The 19,886-nt window shown below is 38.2% G+C and overlaps 1 protein-coding gene across 4 annotated transcripts; it reads left to right on the top strand.

Annotated features, from left to right (window-relative positions):
• Positions 1–1,042: 1,042 nt before the first annotated feature.
• LOC139766934 (nuclear transcription factor Y subunit gamma-like) lies at positions 1,043–16,368 on the top strand. Of its 4 annotated transcripts, none has more exons than XM_071695991.1 (8): positions 1,043–1,189; positions 3,125–3,235; positions 4,515–4,700; positions 5,669–5,800; positions 7,122–7,277; positions 9,773–9,955; positions 13,292–13,447; positions 15,556–16,368. In XM_071695991.1, exons 2-8 carry the CDS (start codon positions 3,125–3,127, stop codon positions 15,604–15,606), a joined length of 975 nt encoding a protein of 324 aa, XP_071552092.1. In that variant the 5' UTR covers positions 1,043–1,189; the 3' UTR covers positions 15,607–16,368. The 4 variants fall into 4 exon arrangements, with proteins under 4 accessions (XP_071552092.1, XP_071552093.1, XP_071552094.1 ...); XM_071695992.1 differs by having other exon boundaries at positions 1,056–1,189; positions 7,134–7,277; XM_071695993.1 differs by having other exon boundaries at positions 1,056–1,189; positions 15,999–16,158.
• Positions 16,369–19,886: the final 3,518 nt, after the last annotated feature.

The following is a 19,886-nucleotide window of genomic DNA, read 5'->3' on the forward strand; positions in this document are numbered from 1 at the left end:
GAGTAATAGGGCGATAGTCAGTGGGATCAGAGCATGCTTTTAAGAGTAGGGGAAAGTTGGGCTTTTTAAAGAATGGTGAGAGACAGACGAGCAAGGATTAGAGATAGCTCAGTCACACCAGAGATAGCTCAGATACACTAGAGATAGTTCAGACACACTAGAGATAGCTCAGACACTAGAGATAGCTCAGATACACTAGAGATAGCTCAGACACTAGAGATAGCTCAGATACACTAGAGATAGTTCAGAGGCACATTCCTTGAGGACTTGAGTAGTTATGCCGATCTGGGTCAAGAAGTCTTGTCTACTTGGAGTTTCGGGAGAGGAAATGGTTTAGATTCTGTGGGAGAAAGGTAACACAGGATTAAAGGCACAGTCATCCAAAGTTGAATTAGAGGGGAAGAGACATGAAAAAGAGCGGCTTTATCGGTTAGAGTTGGCTCTCGATTGATTAGGCCGGAAAAAAAGGAGGAAAGATTGAATTAAAAAGTGCTTGGAGATGTTTTTGGTTAAGGACCAGGAAGATTTGTCAAAACGTCAAATCAGCACCTGTCTTTTTTCTTTATGAAGACTAGATTGACTTTATGAAGAATAGCAGCGATTCTAAGAAAAAATAAAAATAGAGCAACCTGTGTCTAGGTGAGGCACTTGAGAGGGTGTTAGGGAGATGCGGAAGGAGTAGTCGGTTGGAGATCGTAATTAAACGACACGAGTATGCTGACCTTTCACCAACTTTATGAGACTACTGCTTTACGATCTTTCTAACGTGATGTATGTTAATGTGTGATGCAAATGTATATCATTCTACCTGTAAACAACATAACTACAACTACCATCATATTACAACCTTGCGAAGTCCTCGTGTCCAGCGAATGCTGTCGCAAATAAAAGACCCAGTAAATATATACCATCCCAAAATAACAGAATATTTGAAAAATAAACTGTCATGAGAGTAAGTGATGTTTCATAGGTATTTTTTAGAGTAAATCAAGTTTGATTTATTTAAGTAATATAATCATAAGAAGAAAAAAACACCGCCATCTTTTGTTTACAAGCTCCAAACATTTGAGTCCAGTACAAGGGTCGGCGGCCAAGAAGATGTCTTTCCCAGTGACTTGTTCGGCTTGCTGATAAACGGAGGACCCTGCTGCACAGCGGAGTTACTAACCTGCACCGCCCGCAGGGAAAAGTTAGTGGTGAACTGTTAAAGTGGGTAACATAGCCTGTAAATGGTGGTGGGAGAGAGGAGACATGAAGGTATGTGTCGCGTCCCACGTTGAGGTGTGATGCTCTGTGCAGCCCAAACACATACCATGTTGACCTAAAGTTGCCTTTAGGAGTGCCAGGGAGGGTGAAGGTTGTGGTTTTTAATTTTTTATTGTATTACTTTTTGATGGAGATGGGGAGATGGAGGTCATTAAAGTTCTACAGGACCTGTTGAATGCAACTGCTGATTCATGAACGTGACCAGGCTAGCCAAGCCAGCTGTGGACTGGCGTCACCATGTATGGATAACTAATAATATCGTACCCATAGGAGCAAGTTTTTGAAATGACTAGTAGATTAGGTTGATGGTTTGGATCAAGTGGATTTCTCATATTGCACGGGAGAAAGGCTATGAATTTTGAAGGCTCAATAGTAAAACTTCGATATGTTGCTTAGATAGATAATGTTATGTATGAATGGGACATTATTGTTTATTTCGTGCACAGTTAATACAATGGGACACTATATTATCTGCAATTGGAGCCTTTTCTTTTCAGTGCAGTTTTAGCATCTGATAACATAATTACAGAGAAATCGTGGTGAACAGGAAGTTTAGAGGCACCACATGAATCGCAGAAATATTGTATTCTTTTGCAGCGATACTATATTGCGTATAGATTAAAGTGAGATCAATGAAGAATGATAGGATCATCGTTTTTTTTATGAAAGGCTCCATGGCTGGCCTGCCATGCACAGAGTTTGCAAGTTATGTAGCTAATGTTAGGGTCTCCAGCTGGAGAACTAGCAGATGTTACAGATGAGATATAAATATTTGCTTGGATATATGGTATTTTGTCACAGAGTAGAGCAAAATATTCTTATAGTGCCTTAGTAAGAGGCTGTATTAATTATCCATTGCAAATGATAATAGATCATTGTCTATTATTTGAGTACGTATTATAGCAAAACCCAGAAATGTGCGCTTACAGCCATCTTATTATTATGCTCCCACCAAAAGCTTTTATTACTTCTTGGCTAAGTTAAGGCATATATCCCTTGATTCTTGTTTTTTTTATTTATGATTTTTCATTATTATAACAAAAATTTTTTATTTTTATATTGAAGATGTATGGTATGTCAATGTCTGTGACCCCAAAATAGCTTTACCAAAGAAGAATTTGGTATGTTAAGCATGGAATATGAAACATAGGTAGCTAATAAATTGCCCAAGTTTGGCACTCAATTTTGAAAAGCAGTGAGAATCTCCAAATTGTAAATGTATTCCTTGAGATGTTGATCAGCCCACGTAAATTTATACCTGGATATGCTGAAGGGTTAGTGTTGTTCCTCAGTATTACATGTCTGTGTTATATCACTGTCATCTGTATTTGGGATTCTTTATAGGTCATTTCCAAATGGAGGTGTATTAGTCTCTCTTATAATATATACCTGTTAATGTTTACTCATGAAGGGCCATTGTATAAAGTTGAAAATGAAGGAAAGTTGATTGTGCAATAAGATAATTATGTCAGAAGTTGTTGAATGCACTAACTTGAATGTGTCGCTTACCTCTTGTGAGATGTTAAAGTCAAGTAACTTTCTTATGTAAACCATACTAGCAAATATTGATTGTCGTAACTTAATGGGTCTTCAAAAGCTATTACAACTAGTATATTTTTATAGAGCTGTGATGGAGGCACTTGTAGTATACACATTTTTATGTAAATGTTGGTAATTGTGATTTCTGATGTTGTTACAATTCGTATGTTTTCATATTCTTATAAAAAAATTTATTAGAACCTAGGCAATATGAATCATAGTTATTTTGGACATTTCATAACATCATTCATTAGAAGCAAATTTGGATTGAATTGATATGCATTAAGTCAATTAGTGCTATGTGATGACTGATTTGCAGATGTCTGTGGATGGGCAGCTGGAAGGGGGTCAGCAGGGACCCTCAGAAGCACAACAGTCTCTCAACAGTTTTTGGCCTAAGGTTACGGATGAAATCCGCCAACTCACACAGGTTTGTTGACTTACATACTCCTCCCCTTGAACTTCCTTATATGGAGCCCTTGTAACCTACAGGAAGCAAGTCACATTTACTAGGCAGAGCCATAGATTGAGAAGTAAAGTGATGTGTACTCGTCTTGGAAGGATGAGAGCACGGGAATTGAGAAGTAGATATTTCTTCACTGTGGAAGTTGCACCTTGAGCATGAGATGTTGATTGACATGCTTAATTGATGTTCTTAATGTTGGAGAAATAGGTGATGCCTAGAGTTCATATGAGAAAATGAAATTAGTACATGTTTGTTGATAAACTATTATCAGGATTTTTTAGAATTTAGGATGGGTTTATCTGCTAAAGGAAACCAAAATATTTAAATATAGATATAGTTTTAGCATATTAGAGTGTGATAGGTTCCAGGGTCTCACTGTAATCCCAACATTCTTAATTGTCACAGATACAGACACATTTTCATACTTGATACATAAACTAAATATTTCATGAAATTATCAGGGCTTGGGACTGTTGGTTGGTAAAAGGAGTTAACAAGATCTGGAGTGATTGTGCAAGGAGCAGACAGTCTAGTACTGCATCTTTTAGCTTACTGGACTTTATTAGTTTTCCTTATTTGTGCCTGATTTATGAATATTTTTTGTTGTGATTGCTTTATGAGCATTTAAGATGGGGAGTGTGGGGCTGTAAATCTTCTTTTGTGTTGTCACTTTCAAAAAGGAAGAACAGAAAGCCAGGCAAGGATTTTTTTCTCAAAGGTTCATTTGTCAGTTCGTGGTGCTGTGTCATTGAGGTGGAAAGAGACGAGCACATATAAGTAAATCATAATGATACACTTCAGCCTTGATTATGGAAAGTTAGATTTTTTTTTTAATTTCCAGTCAGTACAAAATGATCAGTTGAAAAGAATTTTATTGCTTCACCTAACGATTATGAATTGAGAATGGTCATTGTCAGCTGCAAATAAATAACTGATTTATCTTCTGTGCTCCCCTCCTCTAACTACAACATAAGTTTGATGTGCTCTTCACTAAGTATAGCAGCCATATTTAGATGTATCAATACTCTTAGAGATTGATGAAAAAGAAATACCTATGTATCTTCTACATGCTATTGAAGGCAAGTAATAGGGGCAGGATTAGTGGGCTGAAAATCCTTCTTTCCAGTGGAAATGACGTCTTTTGATTAATGTTTATGTCATAAGAATCAAAGTACTCTTAATCAGTACCCTGACCCTTGATTATTTTAGATGAAGTTTACGGATTGTGTAATGCTATCGACAGACTGATCTCCGTCAGCAAGAGTTACCATTAGCACGAATAAAGAGGATAATGAAACTGGATGAGGATGTGAAAATGATCAGTGCAGAAGCTCCAGTCTTATTTAGCAAAGCTGCAGAAATATTCATCACAGAACTCACCCTTAGAGCATGGATACACACTGAGGACAACAAACGTAGAACGTTACAGGTATCTGCAGATTTTTATTACTTGACCTATATTATGCCTGATATGAACCAGTTGATTTTAACCTTATGTGGAAGCAAGGTATGGTTGGTCACTTCATTACTGCAATACTCAGTAATTCACCTGTTTTATATTTTGTTGGTATTATATATGCCATAGTAAATAATCAAATGTGAAACACAAGATACTGCAGCTTGTTTTACATTAACCTTAATTAATATTACTGTAAATCAGTGATACCAATTAGTGTACTTAGTGTTAAGTTTTACTGTCTTATTTGACAATTAATGAATTTCTCTGATTTTGGAAATAAAGCAGTTGTATGTTGTAAATGAACAGGTATTGTCTTATTGTGTCCAATGAATTGATTTCCTGGTGCATGGGATAAAGACTTAGTGTTGTGGAGCTGTAGTTATTGTGATTTGTCACTGCCATTGCTTCCTTGCTGCTTAATTTATTGTTTGTTTTGATGCTTAATTTCTAGAGCTTATTTTAATAGAAACATTTTGTTTATTACTTATCCATATCATGTAGTGCAGAATGTTTTGTTTAGTATCACTGTTTCTCCTTTTTTTGTCATTTTTAGTGACCAATATGGCATGGGCAAAGGGTGAAAGAGACAAAGTAGGAGAAAAATAAAGTAGACACTAAACAGGTTTACATCAAAGGATGGGCTAAACAAAGGCATGCTTCTTAGGGCAAGGAAAAGTCTAGGTTTTAAGGCAAAGATGAAATAGGCTTTCATTTTGAGAACAAAAGGGGGTCCTGATGTTATATATTGATAATATCCCTTGGGTAAAGCTAGGGACTTTTCCACCTCTGTCTAGTATTAACTATAATTGTTTCTCTCATATGTTAAGAAACCCCAGGTAGACTTGCTGTAGGATTGATAAAGCTAAGTACCTCCTCGTCCATTTTTCTCTGCAGTGTATAACTATATCTTTCATTTGACACACTTTTCTCCTCTACAGAGAAATGATATAGCCATGGCAATAACCAAGTATGACCAGTTTGACTTCCTTATTGATATTGTACCAAGAGATGAATTAAAGCCCTCCAAGAGCCGGGATGATGCCAACCGCACTGGAGTTCCTGCTGATCAGGTAATTTTCTATTCATGAAGTTTTGAAGAAAACAGTCGAAAAGAGTACAGTGGGCACTCATTTAAACATTATAATGAGGTGGTTCATGAGCATAATAAAACTAAATCGGCAATCAGACCAAGGGTGCCTGGATTTTTTTTTTTATTCATAGTACCCATATCCAGGTCTGTAAGCACTTGTTCTGGCTTGATTTGCATGCCAACTTTTCCTGTAAATTATCTGGCCATGTCCAAGTTCTGCTCCCTCTCCATTCCCCATCCTCACAGCACCTCACACGAATCACGAAAACGCGGGACACAGCGACAAAGCAAAATAATAAAATAATAGATATATCTTTCTTTCTTCTTTCATACTATTCGCCATCTCCTGCATTAGCGAGGTAGCGCTAAGAACAGAGGACTGGACCTTTGAGGGAATATCCTCTCCTGGCCCCCTTCTCTGTTCCCTCTTTTGGAGAATTAAAAAAAAAAAACGAGAGGGGAGGATTTCCAGCCCCCCGCTCCCTCCCCTTTTAGTCGCCTTCTACGACACGCAGGGAATACGTGGGAAGTATTCTTTCTCCCCTATCCCCAGGGATAGATAAATATATGTATTCATATCTATTTATTATACTTTGACGCTGTCTCCCGCGTTAGCAAGGTAGCACAAGGAAACAGGTGAAAGAATGGCCCAACCCACCCACATACACATGTACATACATAAACGCCCACACACACACATATACATACCTATACATTTCAACATATACATAACATATAATACACAGACATATACATATATACACATGTACATATTCATACGTGCTGCCTACATCCATTCCCACCACACATGAAATGACACCTTCCTTCCCACACGTGCACACGAGGTAGTGCTAGGAAAAGACAAAGGCCACATTCATTCACACTCAGTCTCCAGCTATCATGTGTAATGCATCAAAACCACAGCTCCCTTTCCTCATCCAGGCCCCACAAAACTTTCCATGGTTTACCCCAGATGCTTCATATGCCCTGGTTCAGTCCATTGACAGCATGTCAACCCCGGTATACTTTATGCCACACCTCAAGGGTTAAATAATTACCTGTTTCCAGAAGCCAGATTTATAATGTGTTAGGGTTTTGTATCTGAGTGTCTGTACAATCAGTGAAAGATACTGTACATAATTTTGGGTTTTCAGAGCACTTTTCCTTTCTGTCTTTTCAATACATACCTGAAGTTGATGAAGTAAGGGCAGTTATTGACTCTACCTGAAGTTCACTGGGAAAATTTCTTAAAAGGAAAAGTTTTTAATGTAACAATCAAGACTAACCAGGTTTGTACATAGCACTATTTCCAGATAGCACAGCATTACCAGGCAGTACTTCAGCAGTCCACAGCCAACAGCAGCAATAATAGCTCCCAGACCAATGTTCAGCCAACCACTGTCCAGCCCCAAACCATTCAAATTGTACAGACAGGAGGACAAGCTTCAACAGTACAGGTAATTAGAAAAATTATATATTGCTTTGATACCTCTTCTGTATACACGATGATGTGATGATAATGGAACTGTATGGTTTAGCAGTTAGCGTTGCTGACTGAGATGCATTCAGGGGCTGACTGGAGTCAGGTCAATAGATTTTGATCTTTATTTTTCCATAGTCACAGTCAACCCAGATGTTCATCTGCCCTTGAGATATGGTTGGCTTATGCAAAAATATTTTCTTTTGTACTTGATTGCCATTTCTCGCATTAGTAAGGTAGCGCCATAAATAGATAAAGGCTGCATCCTCTCCCATACATTTTCTGGCTGTCATGTGTGACACACCAAAACCTTACACACACACACACACACACACACAAACACATTATTTTTTAATATTATACTTGATCACCATTTCCTGCGTCAGTGGGATAGTGCCAGGAAACAGACGAAGAAAGACCCATCTACTCATATACACACATATATACAGACACGCCCATACACGTGCATATACATTACTTTGATTTATTGTACTTGATCACCATTTCCTGCATCAGCGAAGTAGTGCCAGGGAACAGACGAAGAATGGCCCATCCACTCATAGACACATCTATATACATAAATACCCATACACACTTAAACATATCAACATATACACATATACATATATACACCTGCACAACATATTCATACTTACTTGCCTTCATCCATTCTAGGCACTACCCTGTCCCACAGGAAACAGCATCACTACCCCCTGCTTCAGCGAGGTAGTGCCAGGAAAATAGATAAAAAAGTCTCATTAGTTCACGTTCAATCTAGCTGTTATGTGTAATGCACCAAAACCACAGCTTCCTATCCACATATAGGCCCCACAGACCTTTCCAAGGTTTACCCCAGGCATTTCACGTGCCTTGGTTCTGTCCATTGACAGTACGTCTACCCCAGTATTCCACATCATTCCAGTTCACTCTATTCCTTGCATGCCTCTTACCCTCTTGTATGTTCAGGCCCCAATTGCTCAAGATATTTTTCACACTACCCGTCCACCTCCAAATTGGTCTCCCGCTTCTTCTTGTTCCTTCCATCTCTGACATATATATATCTTTTGTCACCCTTTCCTCACTTATTCTCTCCATATTTCCAACCCATTTCTACACACCCTCCTCTGGTCTCTCAACCACACTCTTTTTATTTCCACACACTTCTCTTACCCTTTCATTACTTAATCAAACCACCTCACACCATATATTGTCCTCATTCATTTCATTTCCAACACATCAACCCTCCTCTGTACAACCCTATCTATAGCCCATGCCTCGCAACCATATAATGTTATTGGAACTACTATTCCTTCTAACATACCCATTTTTGCTCTCCGGGGTAATGTTCTCTCTTTCCACATATTCTTCATCACTCTCAGAACCTTCACCCCCTCCCCCACCCTGTGACACTTCTGTGGTTCCATTCGCTGCTAAGGCCACTCCCAGATATCTGAAACACTTCTTTTCCTCCAATTTTTCTTCATTCAAACTTACAGCCCAGTTAACTTGTTCCTCAACTCTGCTGAAACTAATAACGAATGTGGCCTTTTATTTTTTATTTTCTTGTCTCTTTTCTTGGCGCTACCTCACTGATGCAAGGGGTGGCAATGCTGTTTTCTGTGGGGAGGGTTGGTGCTAAGAATGGATGAAGGCAAGCAAGTATGAATATGTACATGGTTGTATATGTATACGTTGATATGTATATGTATGTGCATGAGCGTGTACGTATATATGTGTGCATATGAGTGGATGGGTCATTCTTCGTCTGATTCCTGGTGCTACCTCGCTGATGCGGAAGACAGCAATCAAGTATGATTATAATAAAAAATGTGTGTGTATGTTATCCCCAGGGATAGGGAAGAAAGAATGCAGCTATGTATTTCCTGTGTGTTGTGGAAGATGACTAAGAGGGATTGGAGCAGGTGGCTATAAATTCTCCCTTTCTGTATTACTTTCCAAAAGAAGGAACAGAGAAGGACCCAAGTAAGGAATTTTCCCTCTAAGGGTCTATCTTCTATTCTTGATGCTACCTCGCTCACATGAAAAATGGCAAGCATGTATGGAAAAAAATATGTACATGTTTATTAAGAAAATATTCATAATCCAATGGAGGTTCTTAGATTGTTTCATTATTTCGCACACTTTATATAAGGTATAGTATATTTTTGAATCATGTATAACAATGCTAATACGCCATGACATTTAGAACATTATTTTACCAGTTTTTTCTGCATGTAATAAAGACATGCTGGGCAGTTGTGCCATATGGTAGTTTTGTAAGTCACTGTGATAATGGAGGAATATGAAGAAATTTAGAGAGCTATGCATTTATTTGCAGTGATTGTGTTACATGTTTTGTTAATCTTTGAAATTTGGATGAATGCCTTATAAGGTAGTTTTGTCAAAGGTCTTAAGTCTTGTGATAAGACAATACATAATTATCAGCATGTTTGAATATAAATGTGTTTACAGACAACTGGGACCACTGCAGTAACAACAGCACAGGCTCAGCAAGCACCACAGATCATTCAACTGCAACCACAAACTCAGCCACAACAAAGTCAGCCTCAAGCTCAACAAGCGACACAGCAGACGGGTGGTATTCAGATTATTCAGCAAATAATTGGACCAGATGGACAGATTCAGCAGATACCTGTAAGTAATGATAGAGTGCTAGCATCAAGTACATGAACAAGCCCTCGCAACTCAGAATCTCAATATTTGGAAAAGTCATTTGGCCTGTTACCCTGAGAGAGTTTGGTAGCTTTATAGATTGTTATCAGTCATTAATATCTAAATACATGTAGTAAATCTCATCTTAAGCTTCTCTTTTCTGAGCTGCGTAAGTTTAAGACATCCATCCATTTCTTATAGGATTTATTTCTCACACCAAGAATCATCATGGTTTGCTCGGTTTGGAGCTTGCTCAGAGTTAAATCATTTACTGTTTGTGGATGATGTAGCTGTGCTGGCAGAATCCAGTGTTTGGTGACAGAGTTTGTGAGAATGTATCAAAGAAGAAAGTTTAAGGTAAATGTGAATTAAACAAGGGAATTAGATGCAGTAGAGTTTAATAGAAGTTTTATTTTCACTTTGGTGTGAGGAAAATACAGTTACAGACTGGTTTTGTGAGGCCATTGTTCATGTTATCCTGAAACATTTCTGCTGAAATAAGATGTTTATTTGTAAAAGAATATGTGTTCTTGTACACTTTTTCAGGGCGTAGGGGGCATGTGTCTACAAAAGCACTGATTGTGTTTAGACTTTTATATTCTTATTCTAATCATAGTAAAATGTATCATAACATTGTGTAGCTTTGCAGGTTAGGTCTTATAATTTTGAAACAATTGGCATTTTGTATTAATTTAAGCTTTTTGCACATTGTACATTACCCCCATTACTACCTATGTATCTACTGCTTGTCTTAGAAGATAAATAATAGGGGCAGGAATGAGGATGTAGGAAGTTTTTCCTTGCCGTGGTATGTTTTAAAAGAAGGAACAGGAGAAGGGTTAAGCAAGGATTTTTCATCAAATCTCTTTCAGTAGTTTTGGATGCTAGTTCACTAAATTGGAAAAGGCAAGAAGATATAGAAAGAAAAAGTAACACATGGTGTAGAATTTAACAGCATACATATGCTAAGTAGTAAACTCCATTAGTTGAAATTTCTATCAGTTACAGCTGTATTTCTCGTATGAATGAGCTTTACTCTGTGAGGTATTTAAGGCCCTCGTCATGTATGGGTAGGGAGTAACCAGGCTCCTGCCTAAGCATGATTTTTTCACTTCTAGTCAGAAGACTAAGCTATTACAATTCTGGAGGGGCTGCCGGACTGAGGCATATCTAATGATGAAAAGAGGAACTTGAGTTTATTCAGTTAAAAGAAAATATAAAGGAAAGGTAAAGAAGGACATTGAAAAAAGTTGTTGCTGTACCAACAGTTAAGTGTGGTGCATATACCAAGGGTATGTAGAGTGTGGATGCAATGCAGATTATCTGTTTATTTTTCAAGTTTAACCAGACCCTTGGAGGTGTAGGGATCTGATTTAGCCAAGAACCTGAATGTTGGTTTGCTGTTTGTGAAATAACATTCCTTTTGAAAGTGGAGGAACATAGTAAAAAATGTAGACCAGAACAGTGGTAGTGAGTGGAAGGGATTACTTGTATTTTCATTTGTTGTTTGATGCCATATAAAGAGCAGTTAGTTTTTTTCCATGTTTTTTTGCTTGGAAGAAGATTTTTTGTGGATATTATACTCTAAAACCCAGAATTTCTCATTAAAAACAGAGGGTGAGGGAGAAGGTAGGGGCCAGGAAGTGCTTTAAGGCCTGACCATGGATACAGAGAGTGTGAGGTGCAATGCAGCAAAGAACAAGAAATTCGTAAGCATGTAGTCTGTAGAAAGTGTACACAGTGAATTTGCTTGTATGGCGAGATTGGCATAGCATACCAGGGAGGATGTAAATTTGACCACTCCTGAAAATTTCAGGATCAGATTTAGGAAGAGAAATATCACTAAGGAAGAATGCAGATTTTACCAGCCAGAATTGTGTAAATTGTTGTTAAACTTTAGATGATGTCAGGCAAGGACCACCTCATATCAGGGATGATGAGACATATCCCTCATGCTGATCATAACACATTCCTCCTTATACACTAAGACAGGGTCAAACAGCCATGGAAAAATAGTTAGAGGAAGAACTAATACAGGCCTTTCTCTACAAAATAGTAAGGAACTGATAGAACCCAGCCATGCTCAGCAGAAGAGAACATTAACCCAATCATTATTCAAACAGCACCAATACAGGCAGTAACACAGCAGGCCCAGACTGTGGTTACCACTCAGCCTCAGATTATTCAGTTGCAGTTAGTGAGCGCCAGTTAACAACCAGGCTTACAACTACCTTGAAACTTCTCAGCTTTACATCTACAGATGGCATAGGAAATAACCCACCGTAATTTTCCAAAAGAAGGAACAGAGAAGGGGGCCAAGTGAGGATATTTCCTCTAAGGCTCAGTCCTCTGTTCTTAACACTACCTCGCTGATGTGGGAAATGGCGAATGTATAAAAAAAGAATTGAAATAAACTGTGTGCCATCCTTTGTATATGCCTACATACTGGCACTGAAATCACATGGAACAAATGAAACACAGATGTACGGGGTATGTCATCATCTGCACCTGAAGAATCCTAGAAAGCATGATCCCCAACTTACACTTGGAAGTATGTTCCTTTTAGGACAATAGGCATGGGAGACTGTAAAATGCTACCTCTGAAATCAGAAGCTGAAAATTGAACAAAAACAGAGAACATCTGAAACTTTTTGGGCCCCAGGCTTATCATCACCTTGACTATTATCATCAGTAACACCATAAATTGTACAGTGATGTTAAAGAAATTCCTGGACAAGTATTTACAAGGTGTACCAGACCAGCCAGCCTGTTGAGGCTCTACAGATTTGTGGACGTAGCTTCCAATAGCTTGGTTGACTAACAACCAACCCAGCAGCTTGGGCCCAGCCTTGTTATGGTAGATGAGTAACTAATGCTTAAGATGACCAAATAAGAGAACCATTCAATTAAGTGACTGGGGAAGGGCATCCAATTCAGGTGTGGATGGGGTCCCCATAGGTTCAGATATATAATCCCTTTGTGTTATATGGGTAACTGAAACTAGGAGCTTTACTAGTGATAATGATTCTTGTTTAGAACATAAAGCAACTCTGTATACTGAAAAGGCACACTTTCCAATTTAAATGAAAGCAGGAAGAGGCAGCCAATGCAAGTACTATTACAATCCCCACAAGGAAACCCTTGCAAGCATGGATATAGTCCTTTAAGGGTTAAAGTTTTTTATTGGAATCCAGTAGGCACAGTGGTATACTGTTGACTGCCATATTGCCATAGAGATAAAATGCTTTCTTTGATTCTGTATTGTCCTCTTTCTCTTTCTGTGTGGTTTAAGTTACTGACCTTGCAAATCTTTTGCAGATCCAGTTGACACCACAGCAGCTGCAGATGATTAAATTGCAAATGTCTGGTGCTACTCAGCAGCCTATCATTATTCAAACAGCACCAATACAGGCAGTAACACAGCAGGCCCAGACTGTGGTTACCACTCAGCCTCAGATTATTCAGTTGCAGCAGGTGAGCACCAGTTAACAACCAGGGTTAACACTACCTTGAAACCTCTCAGCTTTACATCAACAGATGGCATAGGAAATAAACACCAATTGATTGCTATTTTCTCAGAATAGTGGAACCCATATTGGACCAGGCTTAGTTCTTTACTTAATTACAGTGGTGTACAAATTGTAGGTTTGAAATTGGATTACAAAAAGACAACCTCATTTACTTAGCATAAAACTGTGTTGTTTGTCCAAGGACCTGGATTCAAGCTAAAATACTTGAGTTTGAGTTGCCTCCTAACATGTTCATAGACCTTTCAACTTTCTCATCTTGTTTAACAGACAAGCAATGCACTCTTTGTAAGTGTAGGTCATTTACATATTATTTTACAGTATAGGAAGGAATAGTTGATTGAAAATAGTGAAATCTCGATAAGTCAAATATGGAGTGCTTGAAATTCTGTACTTCTAGGTTATTGACTTTTCCAGATGGCATAATAAACAATGCCCATGAAAAGTTGAAATTCTGTACCAGTCAGTCCAGTTAAGTCAAACTTTAGCACTTGAAAGAATAGGAATGCCAATTCACTTATGGAAGAGGTACAAAACTAGTGTCTTTGATACTGAAAATCTGCAGCTTGCCAGAAATTATTTAGGAGGCATTTAGAATCATCACCTACTTGATGAAATCTTTTAATGTACTGGCTGTTATCTTGAAACGCTGCATAGCTCGAATTTTAAGGCAGTTCCCCTGAGATTTGACTCATCGAGATTATACTCTAGGAAGATGAACAGGAGTGATAAATGGGGAGTAGTAAGATGAGGAATGATAGGGAGGAAGTTGTAAGGTAATCAGGAATGATGAATAAGAAATAGTAAGATAAACAGGAATGAATAATAAGGTTTAAGATAATCAGAAATGATAGATATGAAATATGAACAAAAATGATGAATATGAAATGTTAAGGTAATAGAAATGACGAATAGGAAATATTTAGATAAGCATGAAGTAAAGATATATGTTCACCTTTTCTGCCTTAGTGAGGTAGCACTTGAAACTGAGCCTTCCCCCCCCGAAATCCGTTTGCTTGATTTTTTTATTTTTCGTAAAGGATGGAGGGGGGATTTCCAGACCTCTACTCCTGCCTCTCTTAGCCTCTTTTTGTGACATGCAGAAGATATGTGGGTATGATAGCATTCTTTATCTCTAATCCCAAGGGATAATGGTAGTAAGATAAGTAGAGATGATTCATAGGAAGTATGAAAGAATGATAAACTGGAAGTATAGTAGTAGATAAGCAGAAGTAATGAATAGGAGTCAGTAAGCTGAGCATGAATGATTTTTAAGTCATAAAATTTAGAAATGGAAGAAAGTAAGATAAGCTGGAATGATAAACAAGCTGTAGAATATTAAGCAGGAATAATGAACAGGAAGATGTAAGTTTTCACACATGATGAATAGGAAAGTATGATGATCAAGAATAATGAATAGAAAATAAGTAAGAATGATGAATAAGAAATAGTAAGATAAATAGGAATGATCAGTTGGAAGTAATGTGATAAGAAGAAATTATAAATAGGTAGTTTTAAGCAGGAATGATGAATAAAAAGTAGGAAGATCAGTAGAAATGATCAAGAGGAAATAGTAAGATAAACAGGAAAGATAAGTTGGAAGTGTGATAAGCAGGAACAACAGATAAGTGATAAGCAGGAATGATGAATTGGAAGTTGGAAGATCATCAGGAATGATGAGGAAATTGCAAGTTTGCGTTTAGAGCATTCATCAAAAAAAACATGCAACACTGTATACGTAGGAGAGATTTTGAAGCTTTATGGATTCTGTTCTGGGTACAGTTCATATGATTCCTAGAGAATAGTTTCATGTATTCTGTAAGTGTATGATCTGGAGACATGTGGTATTGCCTTTACTCTGCCCATCATGCTATATCTTTTTTTCTCTTGATATTAACTTTGTTTTTAATAACTGTGGCAAATATTCTCATGTTGCTCCCCATTTCATGGAATTTAATGGAGTTGAAACTTGTCAAATTTAAAATCACTTCATATGTTTAGTGTGGTGCATTTCAAGCTATGTAGTATTTGTACAATGTAATATTATCTTTACAGAGTGGAGGTCAACCCGTCTATATCACTCAGAGTCAGGCCCAGCAGCAGTAATGAGACTTGTTGAAATGAAGTTGAATTATTTTTCATCTTCATGGATACAAGTTTAAACTTTACAGAGGATCTTTTAGCAAAATTGAAAGTCAATACAAGATGCCTTTTCTGTAATTACAAACAGGAAGAAGTTAGTTTCAATAAAAGTGCCCTTGAAGGTTATAAAGTATTGAACATGGTGGGCTATTGTGAAGTACATGTGGGTAAAAAGGCAGAGATTCATGATGTAACATTTGTATAAAACGTGAGTTCAGCTCATCAATAGCAGCTCATGTTCCATTTTCAACCAGAAAAACATTCTTTTTTTCTCTGCATCTTACAGAAACACATAAGAGCTGTGCATTCATTGGTTATGGATGACTAGTTTAATGAAATATTTATTATTTTCCCAGGTTATTGTAAGTAAAGACTAGTTCAAAAGTTTCAAGACTAGACTCTTGGAAAATGCCATGAAGAAAGTTTGCGCCAGTCAGAAAATGCCAGATGCAGAATGTTGAGGGTTTGTGTGTAGACAGTGATGCTGGAGCTGTGTCAGATGTATGTACAAGTGTTTCCTTGATAAGTTATTATGCAATATATTTTCAAAGTTGATTAAATCTCATATCAAATGTATAACTAGTATGTAAATAAGATTATTGAGAAAATGTAAATTTTTCCTTTTGACTGAGTGTTATTGTTGTCCTGTATTTTGACAGTGCACTTTCTCTCATCAAAGATTTTGTAAATTATGGTAATTTAAGCAATAAAACGTATTTTATAATAGATGATGATGTTTGTCACCTCACCCAAAGATTTTACTTCATCTCCACACCATCGTCACAACACACCTTAGTGGATTCCTGCAATTTCACCATTACCATAGATCAGTGTATTATGTGATACCTTTCATCTTACCTGTAGGTATTTTTTAGTGCTATTTTGGCATCAAATTCTAAAAGAAATATATTTTTCCCAAAATCTCGAAGGCTCAGTTTGTTCATCTTACATGTAGGTATTTTTTAGTGCTATTTTGGCATCAAATTCTAAAAGAATTATATTTTTCCCAAAATCTTGAAGGCTCAGTTTGTTCCAAATGCTACCTTACAAAGAGCAGGAAAGGTACTATGGTTTGATTTTTTTTTTTTTTTTTTTTTTTTTTTTTTACGTATATAATTGACTCCCTGTAGGAGGAGGATGCATATTGGTCTGCCACATTACCCTGGGAAAAAGCAGTTACATGATTAACTGCCGGACAGTCGTACACAGGAGGTATGATTGATGCGTAATAATTGCTGCTGTTACTGGGACTGCCAAGGAATGCATCTGAATGACAGTAAGTTGGCCATTCTCAAATTCAGCTTGTTCCTTGATAATGTTTTAGATGAGACACCTCGATGAAATACTTTCAAGGGTCCATTATGTGCTAGAGTCTAGATGTGAGGGCTAGATTATCTTGATTGCTAATCATCACCCATGAATGCCTTCTCACTTTAATCCAGAGAATGTGTGATGACCTTTCTTCTGCTGATACGGCTATCTGGCTTTTAGATAAAAGCATCAAATAACTTTTGTGCTACCTATCCTTTGTTCTTCCATTCATATGATTATATAGTTGCCTTTCCTGATAAAAACTCTTATTGGTTCTCTGTTCTCCTTTAGCTCCACTTGATTCTAACACTACCACACCCCATAACACATCTTGTACTTCTATGTCCCTTTCTATAATCATTTTCTTTTACAGTCGAAAGAGCACTCCTCTCTGGACGCAAATGGCATCTAATTTTGTTTTGAAAGAGTACATTTCTGAACTTGCATTTGTGCTTTCTTGTCTTTTTAACTATGTTTGTGAACCGAAGGTTTTCCATCAGCTTGGAAGCATGCATTGGTATAGTCTATCCCTCCAAAATTGAAGACAACTTTAATCCTTCCAGTTGCCCAGTGTCCTATTATTTTCAGACTGAAACTCTCTTTAGCTTATATTTCCTCAAGTATCTTGAATCTTGGTCTTTCTGAACATTAGTATGACTCTCAAGGTGAGATCCTCTTGTAAAATCCTTTTATATCGTAGATCTTGAATGTAACCGGATTGTGAATTATCCAGACTTGCTTGATCTTCGAAACTGCCCACAAGACCCTGAAACTTGGAGAGGAATCCTCAGGTTGGAACCTTGATAGAAGTTTAAAAAGTGTTTATTCCTTGAGACTTTATCTAGATAGGCAGACTTCATGCTAGTGACAGAATGTAGCCAGTTTCATTGAAAGTGGTGTGTTTGCTGGTGAGGTGACAAATTCTGAGTTGTAAATGAAAATATGGGCTTCTGAAGTATAATGTAACGTTTTTGGTAAACTTCACTAACACTACAGTTCCACAAACGTTCTCATCTGAGTCACTTTCCTTGGTGAAAGTGACCCAAAGGGATCCCTTGAATGAGGCCAGTTTGTCTTTTCTCCTCGGTTGCAAACCAACTGAAGACATTCCTCACCATAGCAGACAGACACCACAGTGATTCCATTTCTAACAGTAGAACTGGATTAACTACTTCAGGCATTGTGTTAATGATTACACAAGAATGATTGTGCTTTCAGGAAGCCGGTTTCCTGAGGAAGCGAATTAAACTATAAGATTTCCCTAGAGGAAGGACATTCCTTTTTCAAGAAAACTTATAAGCTGGCATTGGATTGGTTGTAAGGGCCTGTTAGGCCTCAAGATTTAAACATGCGATATGGGCCTCTAAATGTGTTTAAACTTGCCTACTGGACGTACAGAATAACTTGTTGAAAAGAGCCCTGTTCTGCAACAACTTGCATGCGGACCTACTTTTGAAGAAGGTTATGCTGCTTTGATACCTGGTCACCTTTTTTCATCCTGTCCTAGGTCAAATTGGCTGGATGATGGCAACTGCCACTTACTTAAGAAAGAGATCAAGTAATTTTATGCTTCATTTAGCAAGAGATATTGCAGGAATTTGCCAAGGGTAAGAGTGTCTCAACAGTTTCTGGTTCTTTGGAATATTTTAGACCAATGCTTATCATAAGTCTGGAGGACAGGTTAAATGTCACTGGCCTGTGTCTTAGTCAAACTGATTGTGATAGAATATCCAACGCAAATAAGAGAATGCTTAAATGAATCAGTTGCCAGATGTAAGTGAGATATGCATTTCCACTCAAGGGAAGGAGGGGAAAAACTGAGCAAGAAGACCTGTTTCTGAAGGCAATGTGTTACCTTAGAGGCAGGTTTGAAACTAGCGCCATCATAAAGGACCTAGGACTCACGCAAGACCAAGGGGATTTTAGTGGTATGTGCAGAAAATACTTGAATATTGGAACAAGATCAGATATATAAGAGCCTAGAAGTTACCCCCAGTAACACTGCCTGTAAGCCATGAGTATCGCTGGAAGTGGATATTTCCGGTCTTCCCAAAATACGTTTGGTAATGAGAAGAAACTCTGCGGAATCACCTACCCACATTTTACACAACGGGTTACTGTAAAGCGTCTTTAGTCTGCCCAACATCGGTCTTCAAGGCTAGCGTATAGTAGCCTAAAACCTGGTCCAGATTCTGTTGTACCCTTCACTCAAAATCTAGAGCCTTTAGGTGCTATATGAAGCTGTGGTAAGTCGGAACCTTGTAGGGTGGCCTTTGTTGGCCTTTAAGGTCGGACTCTGATACCCTTGGATCCCGCCTTTGACCCCGAGGTACCTATATTATAATTTGTGGCCGCTAGATCGTCTGATTTGGATGAGCAGTGAACTGAGTGTAATGTTTAAGCTAGGAACGGCCAGATAGTGGCCTCAAAATGGCCTTCAAGGGCAGCGTACGTTAGGCCTTAAACCTGACCCAGATTCAGAAGTACCAGCTCCCGAAGTCTCGCGCTGGTATGTGCTACGCTTCGACCGTGAAAAAGGTACACACACACACACGCACAGACTCTCAACATTATTTATTGAATGATCTGCGTGAGGTGTTGTATGATTTCTCGTTGGCCCAGTGTGGAAAGAGGAAAGAATCAAAATAGTGGCGGGGAAAGGTACTTGTGAATCAAGGTGACAGTAAAAGTAGTGGCGGGGTAAATGATATGTCAGGGTAGTGGCAAGTCAAGGTATGGCAGGGGCAAAGTAGTGAAGGTCGTGACGGGGCAAGGACGGTTGTGGTGGGGCAAGGAGGGTAGTGGCGGGGCATGGAAGGTAGTGACAGAGCAGGGAGTGTAGTGACGAGGCAGGAAGGATAGTGGCGGGGCAAGAAATGTAATGATGGGAAAGGGAGGGTACTGGCGGGGCAAGAAAGGTAGTGACGGGGCAG

Source organism: Panulirus ornatus, chromosome 58 (genome assembly GCF_036320965.1).
Source record: "Panulirus ornatus isolate Po-2019 chromosome 58, ASM3632096v1, whole genome shotgun sequence".
Lineage (NCBI taxonomy): Eukaryota > Metazoa > Arthropoda > Malacostraca > Decapoda > Palinuridae > Panulirus > Panulirus ornatus.

Coding starts and splice junctions, on each gene's coding strand:
- LOC139766934 (XM_071695991.1), top strand. CDS start 3,125: ATGTCTGTGGATGGGCAGCTGGAAGGGGGTCAGCAGGGACCCTCAGAA. Junction 7,278..9,772: donor GACAAGCTTCAACAGTACAG/GTAATTAGAAAA, acceptor ATGTGTTTACAG/ACAACTGGGACCACTGCAGT. Junction 13,448..15,555: donor AGATTATTCAGTTGCAGCAG/GTGAGCACCAGT, acceptor TTATCTTTACAG/AGTGGAGGTCAACCCGTCTA.